General features: G+C 42.9%; 1 protein-coding gene across 1 annotated transcript in view; it reads right to left on the reverse strand.

Moving 5' to 3' along the window:
- Positions 1 to 20,712, reverse strand: part of EIF2AK3 (eukaryotic translation initiation factor 2 alpha kinase 3) — a 79,102-nt gene extending 58,390 nt beyond the window's left edge. The window contains exons 1-2 of the mRNA XM_043917846.1: positions 20,197 to 20,712; positions 4,739 to 4,868 (exon numbers count right to left, since the gene is read on the reverse strand). Of these exons, the coding sequence (XP_043773781.1) occupies positions 4,739 to 4,868; positions 20,197 to 20,507 (441 nt within the window). The 5' untranslated portion in view covers positions 20,508 to 20,712. The remainder of the gene's footprint in view (positions 1 to 4,738; positions 4,869 to 20,196) is intronic.
- Positions 20,713 to 21,885: the final 1,173 nt, after the last annotated feature.

Consider the following 21,885-nt stretch of genomic DNA (forward strand, 5'->3'; position numbering starts at 1 on the left):
CACAGGTTTGGTCCTTGGTCCAGGAGGTTTCTATATGCCATCAGGCAGTTGAGCCCATTCACCACAACTACTAAGCCTGCGCTATAGGGCCCACATGCCGCAACTACTGAATCCCGTGTGCCTAGAGCCTGGACTCTGCAATAAGAGAAGTCACTGCAGTGAGAAGCCCATGCACCACAACCAGAGAAAGTCCACAGAGCAATGAAGACCCAGTGCAGTCAAAAATAAATAAACAAATAGCAAAAAATAAATAAATAAAACATAATCACTGCATAGAGAATACATCTTCTCTGGTCTTCTGGGTTTAATCTGTTTTACCTTCATACCATACCTTTCCTGATGAAAGCATGGAGGAACTGACACTCCAGCAGAGGAGTCAACAAATGGAGACTTACTGTCAGCTGAGTGGCTCCTGTTACATCTCCCCACCAGTTCCTTCTGCCTGCTGGGTTCACCCAGTCCTTCTCCCTACACTACCTGCCCTAGCAAATGCTGGGTTTCAGACAGAGAAAATTAATTTTTCTCCCTAAAAGCTAAGGACTGTCATAAAAAAGTCTATCAGATGCATTCAGAAAAGTATTGTCATGCTAAGCATCCAATCTGGGGCATTTCAAAGAGCAGTTTTTGTTCCCCTTTTAGTGGTGTTTTGTCCAGTTTCTGAACATAACTTCTAGATGATGAGCGACACATACCTTGCTGAATAACAAGTGACCCAAGCTCACAATACAGTTCTCTCTCCTTGTTAATGTTTATAACCTTACCAATACTCTCCTAATATTTCTATTATATATTAGATCAGCTGGTCTCAAAGCATTGTCTGTGGATTCTGTCTCAAGTGCAGACGGTCAAGCGGTTTTCATAAGAAGGTGGTACTGTTTGCCTTTCCCTGGGGTGATACTTGCATTTATGGTGTAGAAGCAACAGTAACTAAAATTGGTGCTTTAGCCTAAATCTAGCACCAAATTTGTAGTCCTGGAATCTTCACTTGTCACACACTTGTGACAAAATAGAAGAAAAAAAGTTTCATTCAAGAATGTTCTGATGATACCCCAATGTTCATTGCAGCACTATTTACAATAGCTAGGACATGGAAGCAACCTAGGTGTTCACTGACAGACGAATGGATAAAGAAGTTGTGCTACATATATACAGTGGAATATTACTCGGCCATAAAAAGGAAAGCATTTGAGTCAGTTCTAATGAGGTGGGTGAAACTGGAGCCTATATACAGAGTGAAGTAAGTCAGAAAGAGAAAAACAAATACCATATATTAACACATGTATATAGAATATAGAAAGACGATACTGATGAACCTATTTGCAGGGCATCAGTGGAGATGCAGACATAGAGAACAGACTTATGAACGAAGTGGAGGAAGGAGAGGGTGGGACGAGTTGAGAGAGCAGTATTGAAACATACACATTACCATATGTAAAAGAGATAGTCAGTGGGAATTTGCAGTATGATGCAGAGAGCTCAAATCCGACGCTCTGTGACAACTTAAGAGGGGTGGGATGGGAAGGGAGGTGGGAAAGATGTTCAAGAGGGAGGGGACATATGTATGCCTATGGCTGATTCATGTTGATGTATGGCAGAAACCATTGCAATATTGTAAAGCAACTATCCTCCAATTAAAAATAAATTTCATTAAAAAAGAGTGTTGATCAAACAATAAAAATTAATTTCATCAAGTTGTGACCCAAATACATACCTTTCTACTATCCTGCCCAACCAACCAGGAGGTACACATGAAGGACTTCAGCCACACGGAAGCATGTTTTGAGAAAAAGCACTTGTGAGACTGAGTTTTGAGCTGAACCAGCAGCACTGCTCACAAAGCTCCATTTTCACTTGAAAAACTGAGAGAAAAGCTATGATTATGAGACTTGGGTATCTGGCAGACGTTTTCTCAAAAATAAGCAAAGTGAACCTCTTACTTTGAGGAAAACAATTGACTATGTTAATGATCAAATCTAAGTTGCCAAGTGAAAATGAGAATCTTGTAAAAGCTGTATCTTCCCATGTGAGCTTCCCAGTATTTAAAGGATTTTCTCATGAGATTGGTGGGGATAATAAAAAGTTTGACTTTACAAAACATTCTGCAAGGGAATATGTCAACATTTGCAAGATCTCTGTAACTCAATGAATCAATATGTTCCCAATGATGTTAGAAGATCATGCATGAGTAAAAAGCAAGCCAATGGATGTTACTGGAACAGAGTACAACTGCTCATTGATATGATTTCAGATTCCACAGGGCAACTAACCTTCCAGAAACTTTCACCTGTTCTTGTGTAGAACCAAAAAAGAATGATCACAATTATCTGAAAAGGCTACTAAAAAAATCTTTTCCCAACTACCTGTGGATTTTCTTCATCATATAGCTCAACCAAAACAACAATGCAAGATGTTGAAGGCAGAAGCATACAGGAAAATCAAGTTGTCTTCTATTAAACTAGAAACATGACATTTAAAACAAGAGAGTCCCATAACCAGTGCGAGTCTGATATTTGAAGCAGGGCACACAGAACCAGTACTCTGTGACAACCTGGAGGGATGGGGTGGGGAGGGAGGTGGGGGGGTTCAGGATGGAGGGGACACATGTACACCTACGGTTAATTCCTACTGATGTATGGCAAAACCCATGACAATACTGTAAACTAATTATCCTCCAGTTAAAATATATAAATTTCAAAACAAAAAACAAGAGAGCCCTAATAAGCCACAGAAAATGGTAGGGACAGTGAGAAAACTCTAGTTTAAAAATAGCTAATATAACTGCTATAGTAAGAAAAGCTTCAAGGTTGACCAGCTGCTTATAATTTAAACACACTCAATGGCACCCAGGTTATCACAACTATTTGTCATAACATGCAATTTCTCTTTTTGTAAGTATGCATATTTTAGTTTGTAAAAGTACACATGCTTTACACCACTACAACACACCAGAATGTTACCTCAGGTGTAAACAGCTTACAGTCTTCTGATTTTGTTCATCATCTTTCATGTCTAGTTTGAAAATAAAGCAAAATGTGCATGCCCAAGCATTATCCCAGGAGGACACAAATAAACGGCTCTTCAGTCTGGGTAGTAATTCATTTGACTATTGTACCTGATTCAAAATTTGTAACATACTTTATAATCAAAGTGCTTTTATATTAATAATTCACAACAGAGAAGTTCACGATTCTCAACAGATGTTTTCAGCATACTGCTGGATAAGCAGCAGGCACTCTGAAAGTCTACTCAAGGCTCAGCACACAGCAAGCGTGGAGGCTGGGCGGTGCCATCTCCCTAAGTATCTGCCTGGGTGCTCCAGAACACAATTCAACCTGGGTTTTCTAGAGAGCAGTGGGGTCACTGATAGCAGTTATTCCATCATCACTAATCAGGTCATTCTCAAGCCCCTCATGCTAGGTTTTTCCCAAACTTGTTACCAGCTTAAAAGCTTTCTGAAAGGGAAAGATTGATAATGAAAGGGGAAAAAAAGGGGGACTTCCCTGGTGCTCCAGAGGGGCCTTCCTGGTGGCTCAGACAGTAAACAATCTGCCTGCAATGCATGAGACCCGGGTTCGATCCCTGGGTGGGGAAGATCCCTTGGAGAAGAGAATGGTTACCCACTCCAGTATTCTTGCCTGGAGAATTCCACAGACAGAGGAGCCTGGCAGGGCTACAGTCTACGAAGTCACAAAGAGTCAGACATGACTGACAGACTAACACTCCCTGGTGGTCCAGTGGTTAAGACTGCATGCTTCCACTGCAAGGGGCTTGGGTTTGATTCCTGGTCAGGGAAGTAAGATCCCACATCCCACAAGGTGAGGCAAAAAAAAAGAGTGGGGGTGGGGGCAGGAGGAGGAAGAGTATCCTAGTGATTGTCCTCTAAGAACAAGGTAAAAGGCTGAGAATGTTCTAGAAAACAGATGACTGCTTCTATGTCAGCAGTCATAACTCAAAAGAGGGACCTGTTTTAAATGATTTAAACAAGAGGGTAGAGTGCCAGAAAAGGAGAGAGACTTCATCTGAGTCTAGACTAAAGGTCAGAAAAATAAACTTCTGTCATTTAATTCTCCTTAACCTGCTCCGCTCATCAAGGTAGGCAATGTCGTGACTTTACGCAAGCAGATGCTAAAGCTCTTGAGGAGCTAAGTTACCTGTGCAAGTTTGGGAGTCATGTGCCAGAAAAGTTTTGAAAGCCGCTAACTGCAAATAATCCAATTTGTCTAAAATTACACTCAAAGAAAATGTCAGATGAATTATATTCAAAATTAGGATGGACAACTGAGGGAACACATAGGGAATAATTTATGAGGTTTTGCAACATGTATTTCCAACTGTTAAAACACAGTTGTTTACATTTGTTTTATTATTCCTAGGGACCTCGTGATGGTGATGATGATGATGTTAGGAAGAAGAAATTATGATGTTACAGCTAATGAGCTTTATTGGTATAGCAGATAGTATCCTCAATTACTCATTTATACGATTAACTCATTTCAGGCCCCAAACAATCCTAAGAAGTAGGTGACATCATCCACCTCATTTTACAGAAGGGGGAAGTGAGGGAAAGAAGAGCTAAGCAAATGCCTCCAGGGGACACAGCTTGCTAGAGACAGACACCCCCCACACCTAGGTGACCAGCTCCTGAGCCCCAGTCCTATAAGCAAATATCTACTAGTAACAGCAGCAAGTGCTCATTTTAACTAAGTTTTCCTGTCAACACATAACAGAAAATTCTCACCTCTGGTTTGCTAAGGCTGGATGACACCAAGGAACCAGACCCCACGTCCAAATCCCACTGCTTCTTCCCACGGTTCTCAGGATCCAAGGCAGCGATTCGGCCATCTAAAGTGCTGATGATCACTAATGATCTGTAAAATTCACAATGAAAAGGACAGAGTTAAAAAGATTCCAAAGGCACACACTCAAAAGAAACCAGCCTCTCCCGGACTTCCCTGGTGGTCCAGTGGATAAGAATCCGCCTGCCAGTGCAGGGGACATGGGTTTGATCTCCGGTCCAGGAAGATCCCACACGCCACAGTGCAAGTAAGTCCATGTGCCACAACTACTGAGCCCAAGCTCTAGGGTCTGTGCTCCACAAGAGAAGCCACCACAAGGAGAAGTCCATGCACCACAACTAGAGAAAAGCCAAAGGGCAGCAACAAACACCCAGTGCAGCCAATAAAGAATGAAGAAAGAAACCAGCTTCTCCCCAGGCCTCTATCTGTAAGGGCAGGGAGCAGGGGTACATCCCCGTGACACTTGTAGTCTTTTCACCTTGTCTTGAGCCCTCCAAGACAACTGCACTATGCCCTTTTTCTGTTTGTGCCACTTATGAAAAGCCCCAGAGTCCAAGGTCACTCCTCGTCCCCACACTCTAATCCCCACTTGGAACTCAACATACCCTCTTCTGTCCCTTAGTCTTGTATTTCCCCAACTCCTGAAGCCTTTACCCTGAAACAGCCTCCCCTGAATGTCCACTCACCTTTTTGCTCTAATAGAAACCTGAAGACACTTCTTCAGAAGCTATGAGAATTCTTTTTCTCCATCACCCTTACCAGGTCCAGTGATGGGGTAAGTGTAGTCCTCATACCGTGCTACCATTTCTAGACTATTTTCTTTCCTTCCTCTCTAAAAACCCTCAGGATCAAATCACTCCATCCATTACCCCTCCTAATAATTATCTTTTGATCTCTGGGTCACTTGGCTCCATTCCTTGGAAATTTTGGGCTCCTAGTTCACTGTCAATATTAACACATTCTGTGGGTTTTCAAGATCTGTCTACCTTGCCCCAGTCATTCCCATGATCAGAGCCTAAGACACTGTCATTATCTATCACAGCTTCCCTGTCCCACTGAAATGTTAAGCATCCAACCCTAAGCCACCAACTCCTCTTTTCAGCTCACCTCCTCTACTTCTTTGACCCCACCAGAATCTATTAGCTATTGATCCTACCACTGTTACCCTGAACTTCACCACCATTATGTCTTTACTTTGTCCTTATCCAGTTTTTTGTTTTTGTTTTTTCCTTAAAGGCAAGATAGTTTTTATTTACTTTATTTCCTTAAAGCCAAGATAGTTTTTATTTACTAAGTAAATAAAACTTAGTTCTCACATGAGGGATCTTTGCTGCCGAGTGTGGGATCTAGCTCCCTGACCAGGGATGGAACCCAGGACCCCTGCATTGGGAATGCTGAGTCTTAACCACCAGACTGCCAGCGAAGTTCCTCTTATCCAGTTTAAATTCCACATCTTTCATTTTAAGCACTTCCCTGTTCATGCCTTCAACTCCCTTTTTCCTCTCCTACACATCACACTGGACTAGCAGAACTCCAACCCGAGTTAAACTCAATTGTCTGCCTTTGCTCCCTCTTGCATCTGTGTGGTTGAAGACAGACAGACATAACCATGCTGACAGGTATCACTTTTATTCATTTACCATCAACGTCAAAAGGACTATAAATGATGTTCCACAATCATAATATGGCTCCCTAGTCTATCCTCTCCCACTGCCCTAGGTTAACTATTTCATTCTGCCTTTGTCCTCAAACTTCCTCCACTACTTCTTCCAAGCTCGTGCAACTCAGGGGCTAGGCCTCCTAGACAGGTGTTTACCAAGGAAAACAAATAATCAAGAGACCCCACCATCCCATCTCTCTATGTATCAGCACTTGGACCCATGAAATCCCCCTCACCTCCTAGTACTGCAAGTGAATTGTCCACATTCCCATCCACTCCCAACACTTCCACTCAGGCAACAGGTACTTTCCCCATGCATATATGAGGACTTATTCCTCAAAATCTCTCCTCCTGCTTTCACATCAATTATTTCCCAACTAACACAGCACTCCCCACCCCCAGCCATCAAACCTGCTACTATTTCTCCCAACTTAAAAACCAAACCAGATTAAACATGAAGATTAACTCTCCATGCTCCAGCTTCCAATCCATTGCTTGCCCCACTTTGGAACAAAGCTCCTTGAAAGAGTTGTTGTGTAGTCTTAGTCTCCAAATCCTCTCCCCCATTCCTGTACTGAACTATTTCTAACCAAGTTTTTCCCTACACCCCTCCATTGAAAAGGCTCTCATAGGACTCATCCATGCCTTTCACATTGACAAATTCCATTCACTTGACCATCCAGTAGCACATGACCAGCCACCTCTCCTGCTCTCTATCAGCTACATTTTTTTTCCCTCTAGTTTATTGGCACTTTTTAAAAAACTTGTAGCTGATTTACAGTGTTGCGTTAGCTTCTGGTATACAGCAAAATGATTCAGTTACATATATCTATGTTCTTTTTCATATTCTTCTTCATTTTGCTTTATTATAGGATATTGAATGTAATTCCCTGTGTTACATTAAGAAGAACTAAAGAGCCTCTTGATGAAGGTGAAAGAGGAGAGTGAAAAAGCTGGCTTCAAACTCAACATTCGGAAAACTAAGATCATGGCATCCAGTCCCATCACTTCATGGCAAATAGATGGGGAAACAATGGAAACAGTGACAGACTATTTTTTGGGGCTCCAAAATCACTGCAGATGGTAACTGCAGTCATGAATTAAAAGACACTCGCTCCTTGGAAGAAAAGCTATGACAAACCTAGACAGCATATTAAAAAGCAGATATTACTTTGCGAACAAAGGTCCATATAATCTGAGCTATGGTTTTTCCAGTAGTCATGTATGGATGTGAGAGTTGGACTATAAAGAAAGTTGAGCGCTGAAGAATTGATGCTTTTGAACTGTGGTGTTGGAGAAGACTCTCAAGAGTCCCTGGGACTGCAAGCAGACCGAACCAGTCAATCCTAAAGGAAAACAGTTCTGAATATTCATCAGAAGGACTGATGCTGAAGCTCCAATACTTTGGCCACCTGAATGTGAAGAGCCAACTCACTGGAAAAGGCCCTAATGCTGGGAAAGTCTGAAGGCAGGAGGAGAAGGGGAAAACAGAGGATGAGATGGTTGGATGGCACTACCAACTCAATGGACATGAGTTTGAGCAAGCTCCAGGAGATGGTGAAGTACAGGGAAGCCTGGCCTGCTGCAGTTCATGGGGTTGCAAGGAGTCGGACATGACTGAGCAACTGAATAACCCTGTGTTATACACTAGGATTCCATCCATGGACAGAGGAGCCTGGCGAGCCCCAGTCCATGGGGTCGGAAAGAGTAGGACACCACTTAGTGAATAACACATATATTAGGACCTGGTTGTTCATCCTCCATCAACCACCCTCACACAGCTTCCAGGACACCATTCTAATTATTTTTTCTCCATTCTATGCTTCCTTTCTCAGTCTCATTTCCTGATTGCTCCTCATCTCTCCTATCTCCAAAAATATTCTCTACCTACATGTACTTTTCTTTAGTGCTCTCCTAGATTAAAATATCATCTATTCCTGGTGGCTTAGAAAGTAAAGAATCCACCTGCAATGCAGGAGACGTGGGTTTGACCCCTGGGTTGAGAAGATCCCCTGGAGAAGGAAATGGCAACCCACTCCAGTATTCTTGCCTGGAGAATCCCACGGACAGAGGAGCCTGGTGGGCTGCCATCTATGGGGTCACACAGAGTCAGACATAACTAAAGCGACTTAGCAGTAGCAGCCAGCAGCAACAATAACGACATACATTCACAACTTCCAAATTTATATTTCTGGTTCCAGGCCCCTTCCCTGAACTCTGGGGATACATATCTAACTGCCTGCCAGATTCAGACTGTGTAACAGGCTTCTCAGAGTTCACATACCTAAAATCAATATCAGCAGACTGAGTCCTCCAATTCCTCAAACACATCTTGTGCAATTTTCCCTCAAGGTCTTTGTACCTGCTCTTCCTTCACATCCTGGAACATATACCCCAGATACATGACAAGCTCTCAACAAATATCTGCGGAATGAAAAGATGTGTAGAACAGTCTTTCTGGGAATTTGTTAGGTATATTTGTCTACTCCTCGAAGATGACACAAATTCCAAACATAGACAGTTATACTCCTGGCTTGGATTATAAAATGCTACTTTTATCTATTCTACTTCATATATGATATATACAAATTCAAAGTAAAGCTACAAGTTGACCAAGACAAACCAGTTCAAGTAATCTCCTTTGAAACCTTTCAAAGAAAATAAGACAAGCCAGTTCAAGTAAACTCCTTTGAAACCTTTCAGAGGACTTACTCATTTAGCAAATGAATAAATTTATCAAGTGAATAAAAGTGTTAATTTAATTTAGTTCCCTATCTATACACTAATTTTCACTTTGAATTGTTCAAGTAGTAACTCTTAGCCTAATTTATGAAAATAAACATTTTTGCCATACTACAAACTAGAATAAAAAACCAAAAGAAAAGGAACAATTGGACTTCCTTCCCCACACATTATCTTGCATTCTATAGAGATCTACCGGGAGATGGAGAAGGATACAGTGAGCCAAAAAATTATATCATAATGAAAGGTAAAAAAAATTCATACCTGACAAACCACCATGGAAAAGAATATGAAAAATAATATACATATATATATATATATAAAATAGAGTATATTACGTACTTTCAATTGAGTCACTTTGCTGTATGGTTTCAATCTCTGGTCTGAGAAGAACCCAGATGCCACAGAGCAACTAAGCCCATGTGTTATAACTACTGAGTCCACGCTCTAAAGCCTGCAAGCCATAGCTACTGAGCCTGTGTGCCACAAGTACTGAGGCCCGCGTGTCTAGAGCCCGTACTCCACAAGAAGAGAAGCCACCACAGTGAGAGTCCAAAGCACCGCAAATGGAGAGCAACCCCCTGCTCACCACAACCAGAGAAAGGCCCAAGCAGCAGCGAAGACAGAACAGCCAAGAATAAACATTTCTTTTTTAAAGATGCATATGTCTTATGTAAAGATTCTGCTTTTTAAAATAAACAAGATATTTTCAGATGATGAACTGGATCTAGAGGGTATATGTGAATTTAAGCAATAAGTGAAAGAAAGAAAAACATGCAGGCAGGGACAATTAAGTACATCACGCTCTTAAACTGGCCATTGATATTTAGTATAATCTGGTTCTTAGATTTGAATGGTATATCCTTAATTCTTTTTAACTCCTCTTAATGGGAATAACAGAAATTCCCATAACAAACCCTGTCAATTCTTCTTGCACGCTCAGGCATGGCCAACTCTTTGCGACCCCATGAACATAGGCTGCCAGGCTCCTCTGTCCATGGGATTTCCCAGGCAAGAATACTGGAATGGGTTGCCATTTCCTTCTCCAGGGGATCTTCCTGACCCAGGGATCAAACCTGTGCCTCCGGCATCTCCTGCACTGGCAGGTGGATTCTTTACCACTTGAGCCACTTGGGAAGCACATGTCAGATGACAAAAAAAAAAAAAAAAATTCATTATCCCCACTGCTACAATTTATGGGCTCTGTCTCAAGCACATCACTGGAAGAGGGCTTTCCCTTCTGCAGCTGCTGGAAATGAGTAACAGCTGGAGGGCAAAGAGATAGTTAATAGTTGAGACAGTTACATCTTATCACATTCTTGGAGAGAGGTGCTCTGACATACTATTGGTTGAGAGCCACATGAAGGAGACAGACACTGCTGGAAAAACAGTCCCTCCAGCTGAATTCAGAACAACCAGAGGTCAAAATAAGATACAGCACTTAGAACAAACATCAAGGCCTTCCCTTTCCTCAAAAAAAACAAAAAAACAAAAAAACGGAGAATCTAAGGCCGTTTATCTCCCCATGATCTACTCTATTTGGCAGTTTCTATGAACGAGATGAAAAACTCTTTAACTTATTTAAAAATCAAAAAAACTACACAGGCAGCATTTCCAGCGGAAAGAGCTTTGAAGTCAACCCTGTGTACCCATCCCCATGGCCCTGCTGTTGTTCTGCTCATGGCTCCATTCAAATTGCTTTTTCATGGATAAAACAGGACGATTTCACCAGCTCAGCATAACTCAAATTGACCTGATTACCAAAATAATCTGGAGAGCTTGTTAAAAACCAGTAAAGGTTCACTGGTTCCCTCTGCAGAGGGGATTCAGAGATGGTGGCTTAACAAGTACCCAAGGTGAGTCTCAAGATAAGACCAGTCTGGCAAAGAGTGATTTACCTCAAAGGGTGATTGCCTGGGAGTAAAAAATAATAAAAATAATAATAATCCATTACCTGGATGAAGATGGCCTACTGATCAACACTAACAGCAAACTCTAGAAATTTCTCTCACTTACAGGCTACTTTGGTTTACAAAGTCATTTGTTTGGATGGTTCAACAGCAAGCACTGTTCTCTCACTCATAGCGTGATTCTTCAAAGCCCCTTTCAAGAAAGGTTCGCAATGACCTCGACTTGATGGCCAGGTCTCCTCCCCTCATCAGGTTTGTCCCTCTAATGGTAGCTGGGACACAGTGTGAGGGCTCAGTCACTCAGTCGTGTCCATCTCTTTACAACCCTATGGACTGCAGCCCACCAGGCTCCACTGTCCATGGGACTTCCCAGGCAAGAATACTAGAGTGGGTTGCCATGCCCTCCTCCAGGGGATCTTTCCAACCCAGGAATTGAACCTGTGTCTTCTATGTCTCCTGCATCGCAGGCAGATTCTTTACCACTGAGCCACCAGGGAAGCCCTAAGTTGGAATACTGGCTGTCTCCCATTCTAGACCAGTCCTTGCCCCCATCCTCACCTGCCATCCTGACAGCTTTCAATCTCCAAAAAGCAGGCCGAGGAGTTCTAGTTTTATCCAAAGTCGCCACTTACTGTATGTGTAATCTGACAGATCCCTAAACTAATGTAGTATTTACAGTTCATCCCTCTCCCAACCCCACTTCAGCATTTTCAGCAAGGCATCACCACAACGCGTTCAGAAAGCTTCCCTTCTCTCCCCAGGCTTTCTGCATCCACCCTATCACTGAACATCCATATCAGAAATGAAACCTGCCTCCTCCCTCACCCCCTGCATTTAAACAACAGTCGTGTACTCTTGATCTGTTTTTCAAGCTTCCTTTAAATCTTTTCATTCTTCTTCAGTCTCACTGCCCTTGTTCTATGACAGATTCGCATGTCGCATTAGAACATCTTAAAGACATCCAGCCTATACAAATACAAACCAAAAAAAAAAAAAAAAAAAGGACTAAAAAAAATTAACAGAAAACAAAACCCAAAACAAACAAACAAAAGACTTCCTGCCTCTGGCTTCTTCCTTCCTCTATTCTTCTGACAGTTTTGTTTCTATAACTGAAATCTGATCAACTTCCAAAGCTCCCTGTGCCCACTGACTAAAGGCCACACTACTTGGTATCACACATAATCTGGCATAACCTAGGTTTCTAACTCTTTGAACAAAGTTCCTTTGTTAACTTGGCTCTTGTCTCACGTCTTTTTTTCTTTATTTTTTTTTGTCTCGTGTCTTAAATGATTTTATACATCCCCCAAATATCACTTCTAATGAATTTTCCTATCTTCAGAGAAACTATTTAAGTACTAATCAAAATATTCAAGACTTCTGGAAAGAAAGAGCTAATATTACTAATTAAGTCTGGTATTTAGTTCCAGTGCAAAACTGAGAAAACTTGCCTTTTTAATTAGCCTTCTCCTCAGTGAATGGCCAATTTCCCTTATATTATTTGGAAAACATGGAACCCATCTCCTGGCTCCCCGACAAGCAAGTACATAAGGGTCCCCTGCTTTGGCAACCACAGCTTTGAGCCGGTGCTCACATCATCCCAGCAGCCGAGACCTTCCCTGACACTTCATGTTCAAGGGCTCGCTCACTTGACGTCTCCATTCTCTTCGCTCTCAAACTCCTCTTATGTCATTATCATCCATTTCAGCACAGTTAATTCTTTAACACATGTAGCTCCCTCTCAGGCCTGGACTCAAGGACAGTCCATGTATCCATCCCCAGCACCCAATAGTGTGGAGCTCCTAGTAAGAGGCAGTAAATGTTTGTTGGATGAATAAATTTTGCTGGGGCAGATACTACTACTCACATAAAACAAAAAAGGAGCTGAGAAAGATGTGAAAAGATGCAACTTGGCTAAGGTCATGCACCTAAAAGAGGTTTTGGACAGAACTGTGAAGCATAAATTTTGTTTTTTTTTTTAATTCTAATTCAACTATTCTGTTAACTATGTGTCTGCATAAGTGGCGACTCCTATATTACTATAATGTGCAGCTTTTATTTCCCCCAGAAATCTCATCAAAATGTCACACATCTGTTACTGCTCTGATTATGCCCTTAACTGAGCAGAAATGCTCTTAGGCCACAATGAATACCAATTTTAAAAAATTTTGTTTGCTCCAACGTCCATCACCTAGAATCCCTGCCTATTTATAATTAAGTTTATCAGAGTCTGATAAGTAAATGCTGAATTCTTTCATACAGTAACTTGGCCTGAATAAATTTCCCATTTGAAACAGAAGTAGGTGACAGTAGAAAGTTCTAGCGATTGAATGGTTTCTATGTTAACAACTGCTTATTTTAAAATTGCACATTTCCTTTCATAGAAAAAAAAAAACAGTCACAAAATTAAAAATGTGATTGGGTTAAATCTGCTTTTTTTTAATGTAACCAAGAATCCTCTACCTAAAACATATGCTCTCACTCAAGGAAGCATATATTCTTGCTGAAAAACAAATATATTAAAAAAAGAAAAAAAGAAAAACAAATATATTAATTGGGCTTTACTTCGTAGTCCTCACCTACTAAGTAAATCTTCAGATTAAACTTCCTTTATTTAAACCTGTCACAAGACTAGTCATGCCCCCAATATAAACAAATATAGTGCCAAAAATGACTGACTATATAACTCTGACATATCAGCTAAGCCTTACAGAAATACTCTTAAGTTTTCAATGTCATAAACCAAGTGAGGGAAGCAGATATCCGTTTCTAATTAGAATTAAACATTTTTGAAGCACTTTGCTTTCTTCTATGAAATCTTTTAAATAAAATGGTTATTGACAAATAGAACAGGGTGGAAAACATTAAAACAGTGTTTTTTAAACTTTTTATTTTGTATTGGGGTATAGCCAATTAACTGGAGGAGGAAATGAAAACCCACTCCAGTATTCTTGCCTGGAGAATCCCATGGACAGAGGAGTCTGGCAGGCTACAGTCCAAAGGGTCACGAAGAGTCCAACACAGCTAAGTAATTTAGCACATAGCCAATTAACAATATTGTGTTAGTTTTAGGTGAACAGTGAAGGCACTCAGCCATACATATACATGTATCCGTTCTCCTACAAACTCCCCATCCAGGCTGCCACATAACACTTAGCAGAGTTCCAGGTACTATACAGTAGGTCCTTGTTGCTTACCCATTTTAAATATAGCAGTGTATACATGCCCATCCCAAATTTCCTAACTACCCCTTCTCCCCACGTCAATCATAATAAATTTGTTCTCTTAAGTCTGTCTCTTTCTGAAAAACTTAAAAAAAAATTTCCCCCCTCACACTTATTTCTAAAATCTACCAGCTTTCCTTTCTGCATTTTAAAACATTTTGTAATAAAAATAAACAATCAGCTCCTATCTTACCAAAAAAAAAAAAAAACAAAAAAAACCGATGGAGTTTCCAGACAGTATTTATGGAATGAAGGACCACGTGGAAGCCACAGCTTACAGCTGGTGATAAAGACAGGTCACCCTCTGCGCCCAGGAGTGTGAACACAGAACAGTTTCTTCAACCCTGTCAATATCAAAGCCAGAGTCCAGGTGTCAATTACACTAAAAAGACAATTATAGGACAGGAAGGATAATCCATTACTCACCAGGTATATTTACTTTGGCTTATAGCCTGCCTTGAAAGTTATGCACAAATTCTTCTTTCAGTGTGATTCTTAGTCAACTTTAAAAGTCTGGGGTCTTACGGTTGCCGAGGGGAAGGGATAGTTAGGGAGTTTGGGATGGACATGTACATAGTCCTATATTTAAAATGGTAAGCAACAAGGACCTACTGCATTGTACATGAAATTCTGTTCAGTGTTATGTGGCACCTGGATGGGAGGGGAGTTTGGGGGAGAATGGATACATGGATATCTATGACTAGGTCCCTTTGCTGTCCATCTGAAACTGTCACACATTATTAATCGACTAGACCCCAATACAAAATAAAAAGTTTTAAATAAGTGAAAAAAAAAAAAGTCTGGGGTCAGAAAAGTGAACAGATAACTGACTTTCCTTTTAACACTGTATCCTGTAATTCTATTATTCAATGGTCATTTTAGTTGGGGGAAAAAAAGGCTTGATTATGAATTTGAAAATCTGAGGAAGACTAGATTTCTAAACCATTGATTCAGATCAGATCAGCTTGTAAAGGATAGAGAGGAGAAAAAAATAAAGAGAAATTAAATCATCTTACATTTGGGAAGTGTTTTCCTGTTACAACTCATTAAATCCAAAAATTCCAGTTTACAGATGTACCAATTAAAGAAGTATGAGAGATGAAATGAATGTCAAATGTAGTGATACTTTTGTTAGAGGGGAATCAGAGGCAAAAGGAACTTTGCCTCTAAAATTGGTGTGATAGCTAAAACTAGTGCTTTACAAATTCCAAGGTTGTCAGATATCAATTGGAGGATGCTCAACCCATCACAAGAATGCCAAATGACATCCTGCAGTTTGCTTTTTGTGCTGAAGTCAGAAAACTGGTAACTCATCATATAACGCCAACATGCATGCATAAAACTGAACAGTGAGGTGAGAGTCTGACCTTCTTCCCAACACTCTGCAATGACCGTCTCATTTAAATTTCAACTAAATGTAATATTCACCAGAAGAACCGCTGACAACAAGACTGCTACAAGAAAAACAAGTTCATTTTAGCTACTTTTTAAAGGGAAAAAAAATTATTTATTCACTCATTTACATGCCTGAGATGCAGAGTAAGCATTTAGATTGAAAATTCCATCACAAGAAAATGAAAAGTCCATCAAGAGAAAAAAAAAAAAAGAATGAGCAAGTTGCATTCTGCTTCTTGGGAGATAAAAGACAACCTGTAAAAACAAAGATCTCAATTTCCCACCTCCTACTTTTAAAAAGTTTTGCAAAGACTATGGTTCTTCACAGTTATCTGCAATAAACGCTTGGTTAATCCAAATTTGTTCCCCTAATCTTCCTTGTTTAAATAAACAGGATATTGGTTTATTATTACAGAACTGATATTCTCTCTCTCTTTTTTCTCACTTTTTTCTGTAGCGCACTTAAAAAAAAGTCTTTTACAAACTACATGCTTATCTCTTGCTGATTCTACCAATTTACTCAAGGTTTCTCAAACTTTCCGTACTATCTTAAGCTACTAGGCAGACCCCTAAACCCCAGCCCATCTTATCCTAACCAATACTGTTTGCCAAAGATCTCTCACTCTCTGGCAGGCGAAATTCCTCTCTTCACTCTTTTTCTTTCTGAGAAAGAAGTAGTTCTGCTTGCCAACTACTTTCGCCTCCTCTCCTATTCCTTCCTTTTCCAACCTGTCTATATAAGCTCCCACTCTCCGAATGTATAAAGAAAATCAGCGATCCCAATAGGTTTAACAGTGAGGGACTGAGGAAGTGGGGCCAAAAGGATGAATCTTTTCTTTGGGGGGCAGGGGGAGCAGGGAGCCGTGAAGCGTGGCTTAAAGGATCTCAGTTCCCCAACCAGGGACTGAACCTATGCCCCCAGCAATGGAAGCTCAGAGTCCTAACCACTGAACCACTAGGGAATTCCCAGAAAGGATGAATCTTTAACCCCTTCTTTAGGTATGCTTGCTCTCTTGCTAAGTCACTTCAGTCATCCAGTTCTTTGCAACCCTATGGACTGTAACCTGCGAGGCTCCTCTGTCCATGGGATTTTCCAGGCAAGAATACTAGACTGGGTTGTCACTCCTGACCCAGGGATTGAACCCTCTCTTACATCCACCTGCATTGGCAGGCAGGATCTTTACCACTACCTTCATCTTCTCAGTCCTTACCCTATGCCTCCTGTACAACCTGGCCAGCTGTACCTGTCTCCTTTGCCGGCTTATCTCTCCAAAACATAAAGGGCATTTCCTGAAGTTTTTATCACAAGCTCCTCTTTGCAGTTTCAACAATTTACCCTGACATCTCTCCACCTGCAGGCATTCAACTTCCTACTTAATCTCTCCCTCTAGACATCCTGCCAGCACTGCCAAGTCACCATGTCCAACACCAACCAGTTACCTTTTCCTCTCTGCTCCCCTTAATCTTTCCACTTTCCACCTGTGCTCTACTTCTTAGACATCCCATCTGCATCTTCAGCCGGTGGTGCCAAGAGAGGAGGAATCAATTTGTTTGCCAAGAACCAAGGTTCCACCTGAAATTTCTCATCTCCACCTCCTCTGTTCTCTATCCACTGGACAGTGCACCTCTCATGGGCACTGCCATAACATGCTCCTTCTGGTTTCCACACCTCAAATTTTTTTAATGTACACGGTAATGCCAGAGAAACGGTCCCTAAATACAAGCTTAGATCAAGTCTGGCATTTGAGATACTCTACACAACACTTCTCAAACTGTAGTGTGTGGGGGACTTTCCTGATGGTTTAGTGGCTAAGACTCCTCACTTTCATTGCAGGGGGCACGGGTTTGATCCCTGGTTGGGGAACTAAGGGAGCTTCCCAAGTATCGCTAGAGGTAAAGAATCCACCTACCAATGCAGGTAGATGTAACAACACAGGTTCGATCCCTGGGATGGAAAGATCCCCTGGAGGAGGAAATGGCAACTCCCTCCAGTATTCTGGCCTGGAGTAACCCATGGACAGAGGAGCCTGGCAGGCTACGGTACATAGGGTCACAGAGTCAGACACGACTGAAGTGACTCAGCATGCACCCATTCAGGGAACTAAGATCCTACATGCCAAGGGGTGCAGCCGAAAACAAACTACAGTGCATGTGAACTGCATGCTGATCTTGTTAAAATGCAGATACTCATTCAGTGGGTCTGAGCAGTGCCTGATTCTGGATTTCTAACATTTCTAACATTTCCAGGTGATGATGATGTTACTAGCATACAGCTGTATATATACAATATGGCTGCAACCTATTTTTCTAGCCTTATCTTCTACCCCTCCCTGCCCAGCACACATGTATGTATGTTTGTAACTCTTTTGTGCCTATAGGTCACTCACATGCACACATACACACAAATGCATACAAACAAAATAATGGGTGTGTGTGTATGCACTCAGTCGTGTCCGGCTCTTTGGGGCCCTGGGGACTGCAGCCTATCAGGCTTCTCTGTCCGTGGAATTTCCCAGGCAAAAATACTGGAGTGGGCTCCATGCCCTCCTCCAGGGGATCTTCCAGACCCAGGGATCAAACCCAAATCTCTAGCATCTCCTGCATTGGCAGGCTGATTCTTTACCACTAGTGCCACCTGGGAAGCCCTCCCTAAACACACAGCTTCCGTGCCCCTCACTGTGTCCTCAAGTCCAGGCTCTGCTCACCACATTTCTACCCACTTTTGAGGAAGCAACTCATTCTGCCAGAGTATTTTCTTGTCTTCTTTCCAACCTCACCCCAGTACCACTCACTGCCCACAAGAAACATGGGACACTGAGAGCACTTAATTTGCATGGCTTCTGCCCTATAATGTCATTACAGGTCATCTTATTTAATCCTCACTGCTGGACTGCACCTCTTGCTGGAGGACAGGGGCTAACTGCCTAACCTCTGTAACCCCAGGGTATCGTGGGGGGGCCTTTTAAGCACCACAAACACCTGCTCTAGTGGATCTGTATTTTAAGAAACATGAAACATACCACTCTACTTTATGTACTTCACTTTGGGCAAGTGCTTCAGAAGTTTAAGATAAATAAAAACATTCTTTCTGGATAGCTAATTCATTAGCAAAACCTCTGAAAATTCTGTCAAATGTTTGGCATTTTGAAATCATCTACATATAAACATTCAAAGGGTGTTTCTAAAATCTTAGTACTTCCCAGGTGATGCTAGTGGTAAAGAACCCACCTGCCAAGGTGGGTTCAATCACTGGGTCAGGAAGATCCCCTGGAGGAGGGCATGGCAACCCACTCCAGTATTCTTGCCTGGAGAATGCCATGAACAGAGGAGCCTGTCGAGCTACCGTTCATAGGGTCACAAAGAGCTGGGCATGACTGAAGTGACTTAGCGCCCTCACCCAGGCATACAGATCAAAGCTCTGATATTTAACTGAAAAATTAAACCTAATTTGTCATAATCTAGTCATTATTACATTTAAACTTAAAATACTTTCTAATCCAGTAACCCCCTCTGGTTTAATTTACCTAATGCTCCTGTTATCATTCCATCCATTAAATGGGATCTCACTTTCTCCTCCGGTGTGCTAAGGTTAGCCATCTGCGAAATAATCTACCATTAAAATGCCTCACACGTGTGCCCAGCCATGAAAAGTGCTTTAAAACATGTATCTTGAAGAAACGTTTTTAAGGAGATGAAACAATTCAACCAAAACAGCCCTATATTAAATGTTTATATAGTAAACCCTCTAAATATCAAAGAACTGCCGAAATTCAAACAAACAAAACCATAGCTTCTAAACTTCAGTGTGTTCAAGAATTGTCTGCAGTGCGTATTAAATGTGCAGATCCCAGTTTCTTACCCTGAGGCAGTCTAATCCAGTCAATCTGGAATGGGACTTAGAAAACTGTACGGTCCACCAGCATCTCCGGGCGGTTCTGATGCAGGTGTTCCACAGATCTCAATTAGAGAAATACTGACCTCAACCTTGGTGCGTGGGCACTACAGGGATTTTTTTTTTTTTTTTTTAATGTTGAAATCTCTTTGTGAAGTTCTTTCCCCAAACAGCTGTCACACTAGCAGAAAATTGGTAATTCATTAAAAACAAAAAAAAAGATGGGGGGGTGCTGTAAGTTGCTTGGGGTACGAGTAAAGCTCGAAAGCAATCAAAGAAAGAAAGTAACGTTTCTTTCCCACGTCGCAGTCCGTTCTCCTAGCATCCTCCAGGTACCTTCGAGGATGCTGCTCGTACTAGGGAACTACAACTGGGCGCCAGGGAGCAGAGTGAGGCCCTTCTCTGGTCCAGGGGATGGAGAGGCGGCACCGATCTCTTCCCCAGGTCACCAGCGGTCCTCGGCCAGCTAGAGGTCGCGGCGGAGGGGGGACCGCGGCCCCCGGATCCTCCGCGGCGCACGCGCATAAACAAGTCGCCTCCAGGGGGTCAGTGATCCCGGTGCTCTACCCGCGCCCCTTACCTGCCGCATGGCCGAATATCGGGCTCCTCTTCCGGCTCCGGCTCCGGCTCCGGCGACTCCTGCTCGCCTGCAGCCGCCGGCAGCGCCTCGGAGTCCTCCACCGTCACTTCGGCCGCAATCACGGCGCCCGCCGCCGGCACCCGCGTAGCCGAGGTGGGAGCCGCCGCGGCCCCCAGGCCGAACACCGCCTCCGCTGTCGGTGCGAGGAGGTCAGAGGTGCGCCGCGCGGCCACTGTCCCTGCCACGAGCCCCAGCAGCAGTGGCAATAGCAGCGCCCGTGCCAGCGACCCCGGGCCGGTGGCGCGCTCCATCAGCGGCCCGCCCCGCGAGCCGGCATGGAGGTGTAGCCGCCGGCGCCCGCCTCTCCCGCAGTTCAGAATCCCCGACCAAGGCGAGGACGCGCTAGGGACTCCGCCGCCGCCTAGACGGTCAGGAAGTCCAGCAGCTTTCTCTCGGCCACGTCTTAGCCCGGCCTCCGCCAGCGCCACCTGAGTGACAGCTTCCCTCGGACATCGCCCATTGAGCGAGCTTTCCGCGCATCTGCTCGCTGATTGGCTGCAGACTCTGCCACTCTGGGCACCGACGCTAGTCTTGTTGGAGTAGGTGGGCTCTCCCGGGTTGTCAACAGCAAAGCTGCCAATCAAATTGTACTGCCTTTAGCCCGAGGCCCGCCCTCTTCCGGACGAGCTTACCAATGAGAAACGCCCCTCCAAGCAGTTTTTTTACCTGATTGGTTGATTTGGCAGTACCCAGAACACCATTCCCCAGAGACGATTGGCCATTGTGCTGATTGGCCTCGCCCCTCAAAGCGAGGCGCTAGAGAATACTTAAAGATCATTGGTGGAAGCGGCTGTCCTTCAAAAGTCTGAGATAATTTCTTCTTGATTGGTTGGAAGCAGCACTTACTACGTGGCGGATTCTGACTGCGGAGAGGACAGTCCCAAGTGAAGGGAAGAGTGAAAGGCGAGTCCCTGGTGGTGGGGAGGTGGCCGATCTTCAAGGAGTTATCTCTGTAAAGCCTGGTCCGTTTGGAAAGCCAGAAGAAGAGCAGGAAAAATAAGTGACCGCACAAAACATGTAGCTCCTGAAAGTGGAAGGGGTGACGTGAGTTGGGGAGACGATCCAGCCATCGGGCTGGGAATTACGGCTTGTTTAGAGATGCTGATTTCTTCGGTGACCTACAGCAATCTAGTCTATCCGACACGCCCCTTCCTTGTTCGAAAGGAGAAGGAGCACAAGGCCCTTGCACTTACGTCATTTGTCTACAGTCACATAAGGAGTTATTTACAGAACCATGACTTTTCATCCAAGCCTTCTGATCCTGGTCTGCCATGCTTTGTAGCTCACTAACAGGGCAAGAAAGAGAGAAAACCACAAAAGGCCAAACTGGAGATTTGAATGCTTGGCCAAGGCAGTAGAACTTTCCATGCAGCGGTTCCGGACACCCTGAAGATTCCTGAGCAGATGAGTGAAGTGACAAGAGATGTGGTTTAGAAACAACCCAACTGCTGTGAACTCCTCAGCAGTGTTCTCAAAAGAGCGTTAAAGATGAGACCAGTTGTGTGGCTATATGTGAGAGGCCATGTCCCCATCAAAATTTTGAAGATGTTATTTTTTCTAAGCTACTGGCATGCAGACATGCTCTTAATTTCTTCAGTCCAAAAGCAAAACAAGAAAAACCCTCCACTT

Source organism: Cervus elaphus, chromosome 11, assembly GCF_910594005.1.
Source record: "Cervus elaphus chromosome 11, mCerEla1.1, whole genome shotgun sequence".
Lineage (NCBI taxonomy): Eukaryota > Metazoa > Chordata > Mammalia > Artiodactyla > Cervidae > Cervus > Cervus elaphus.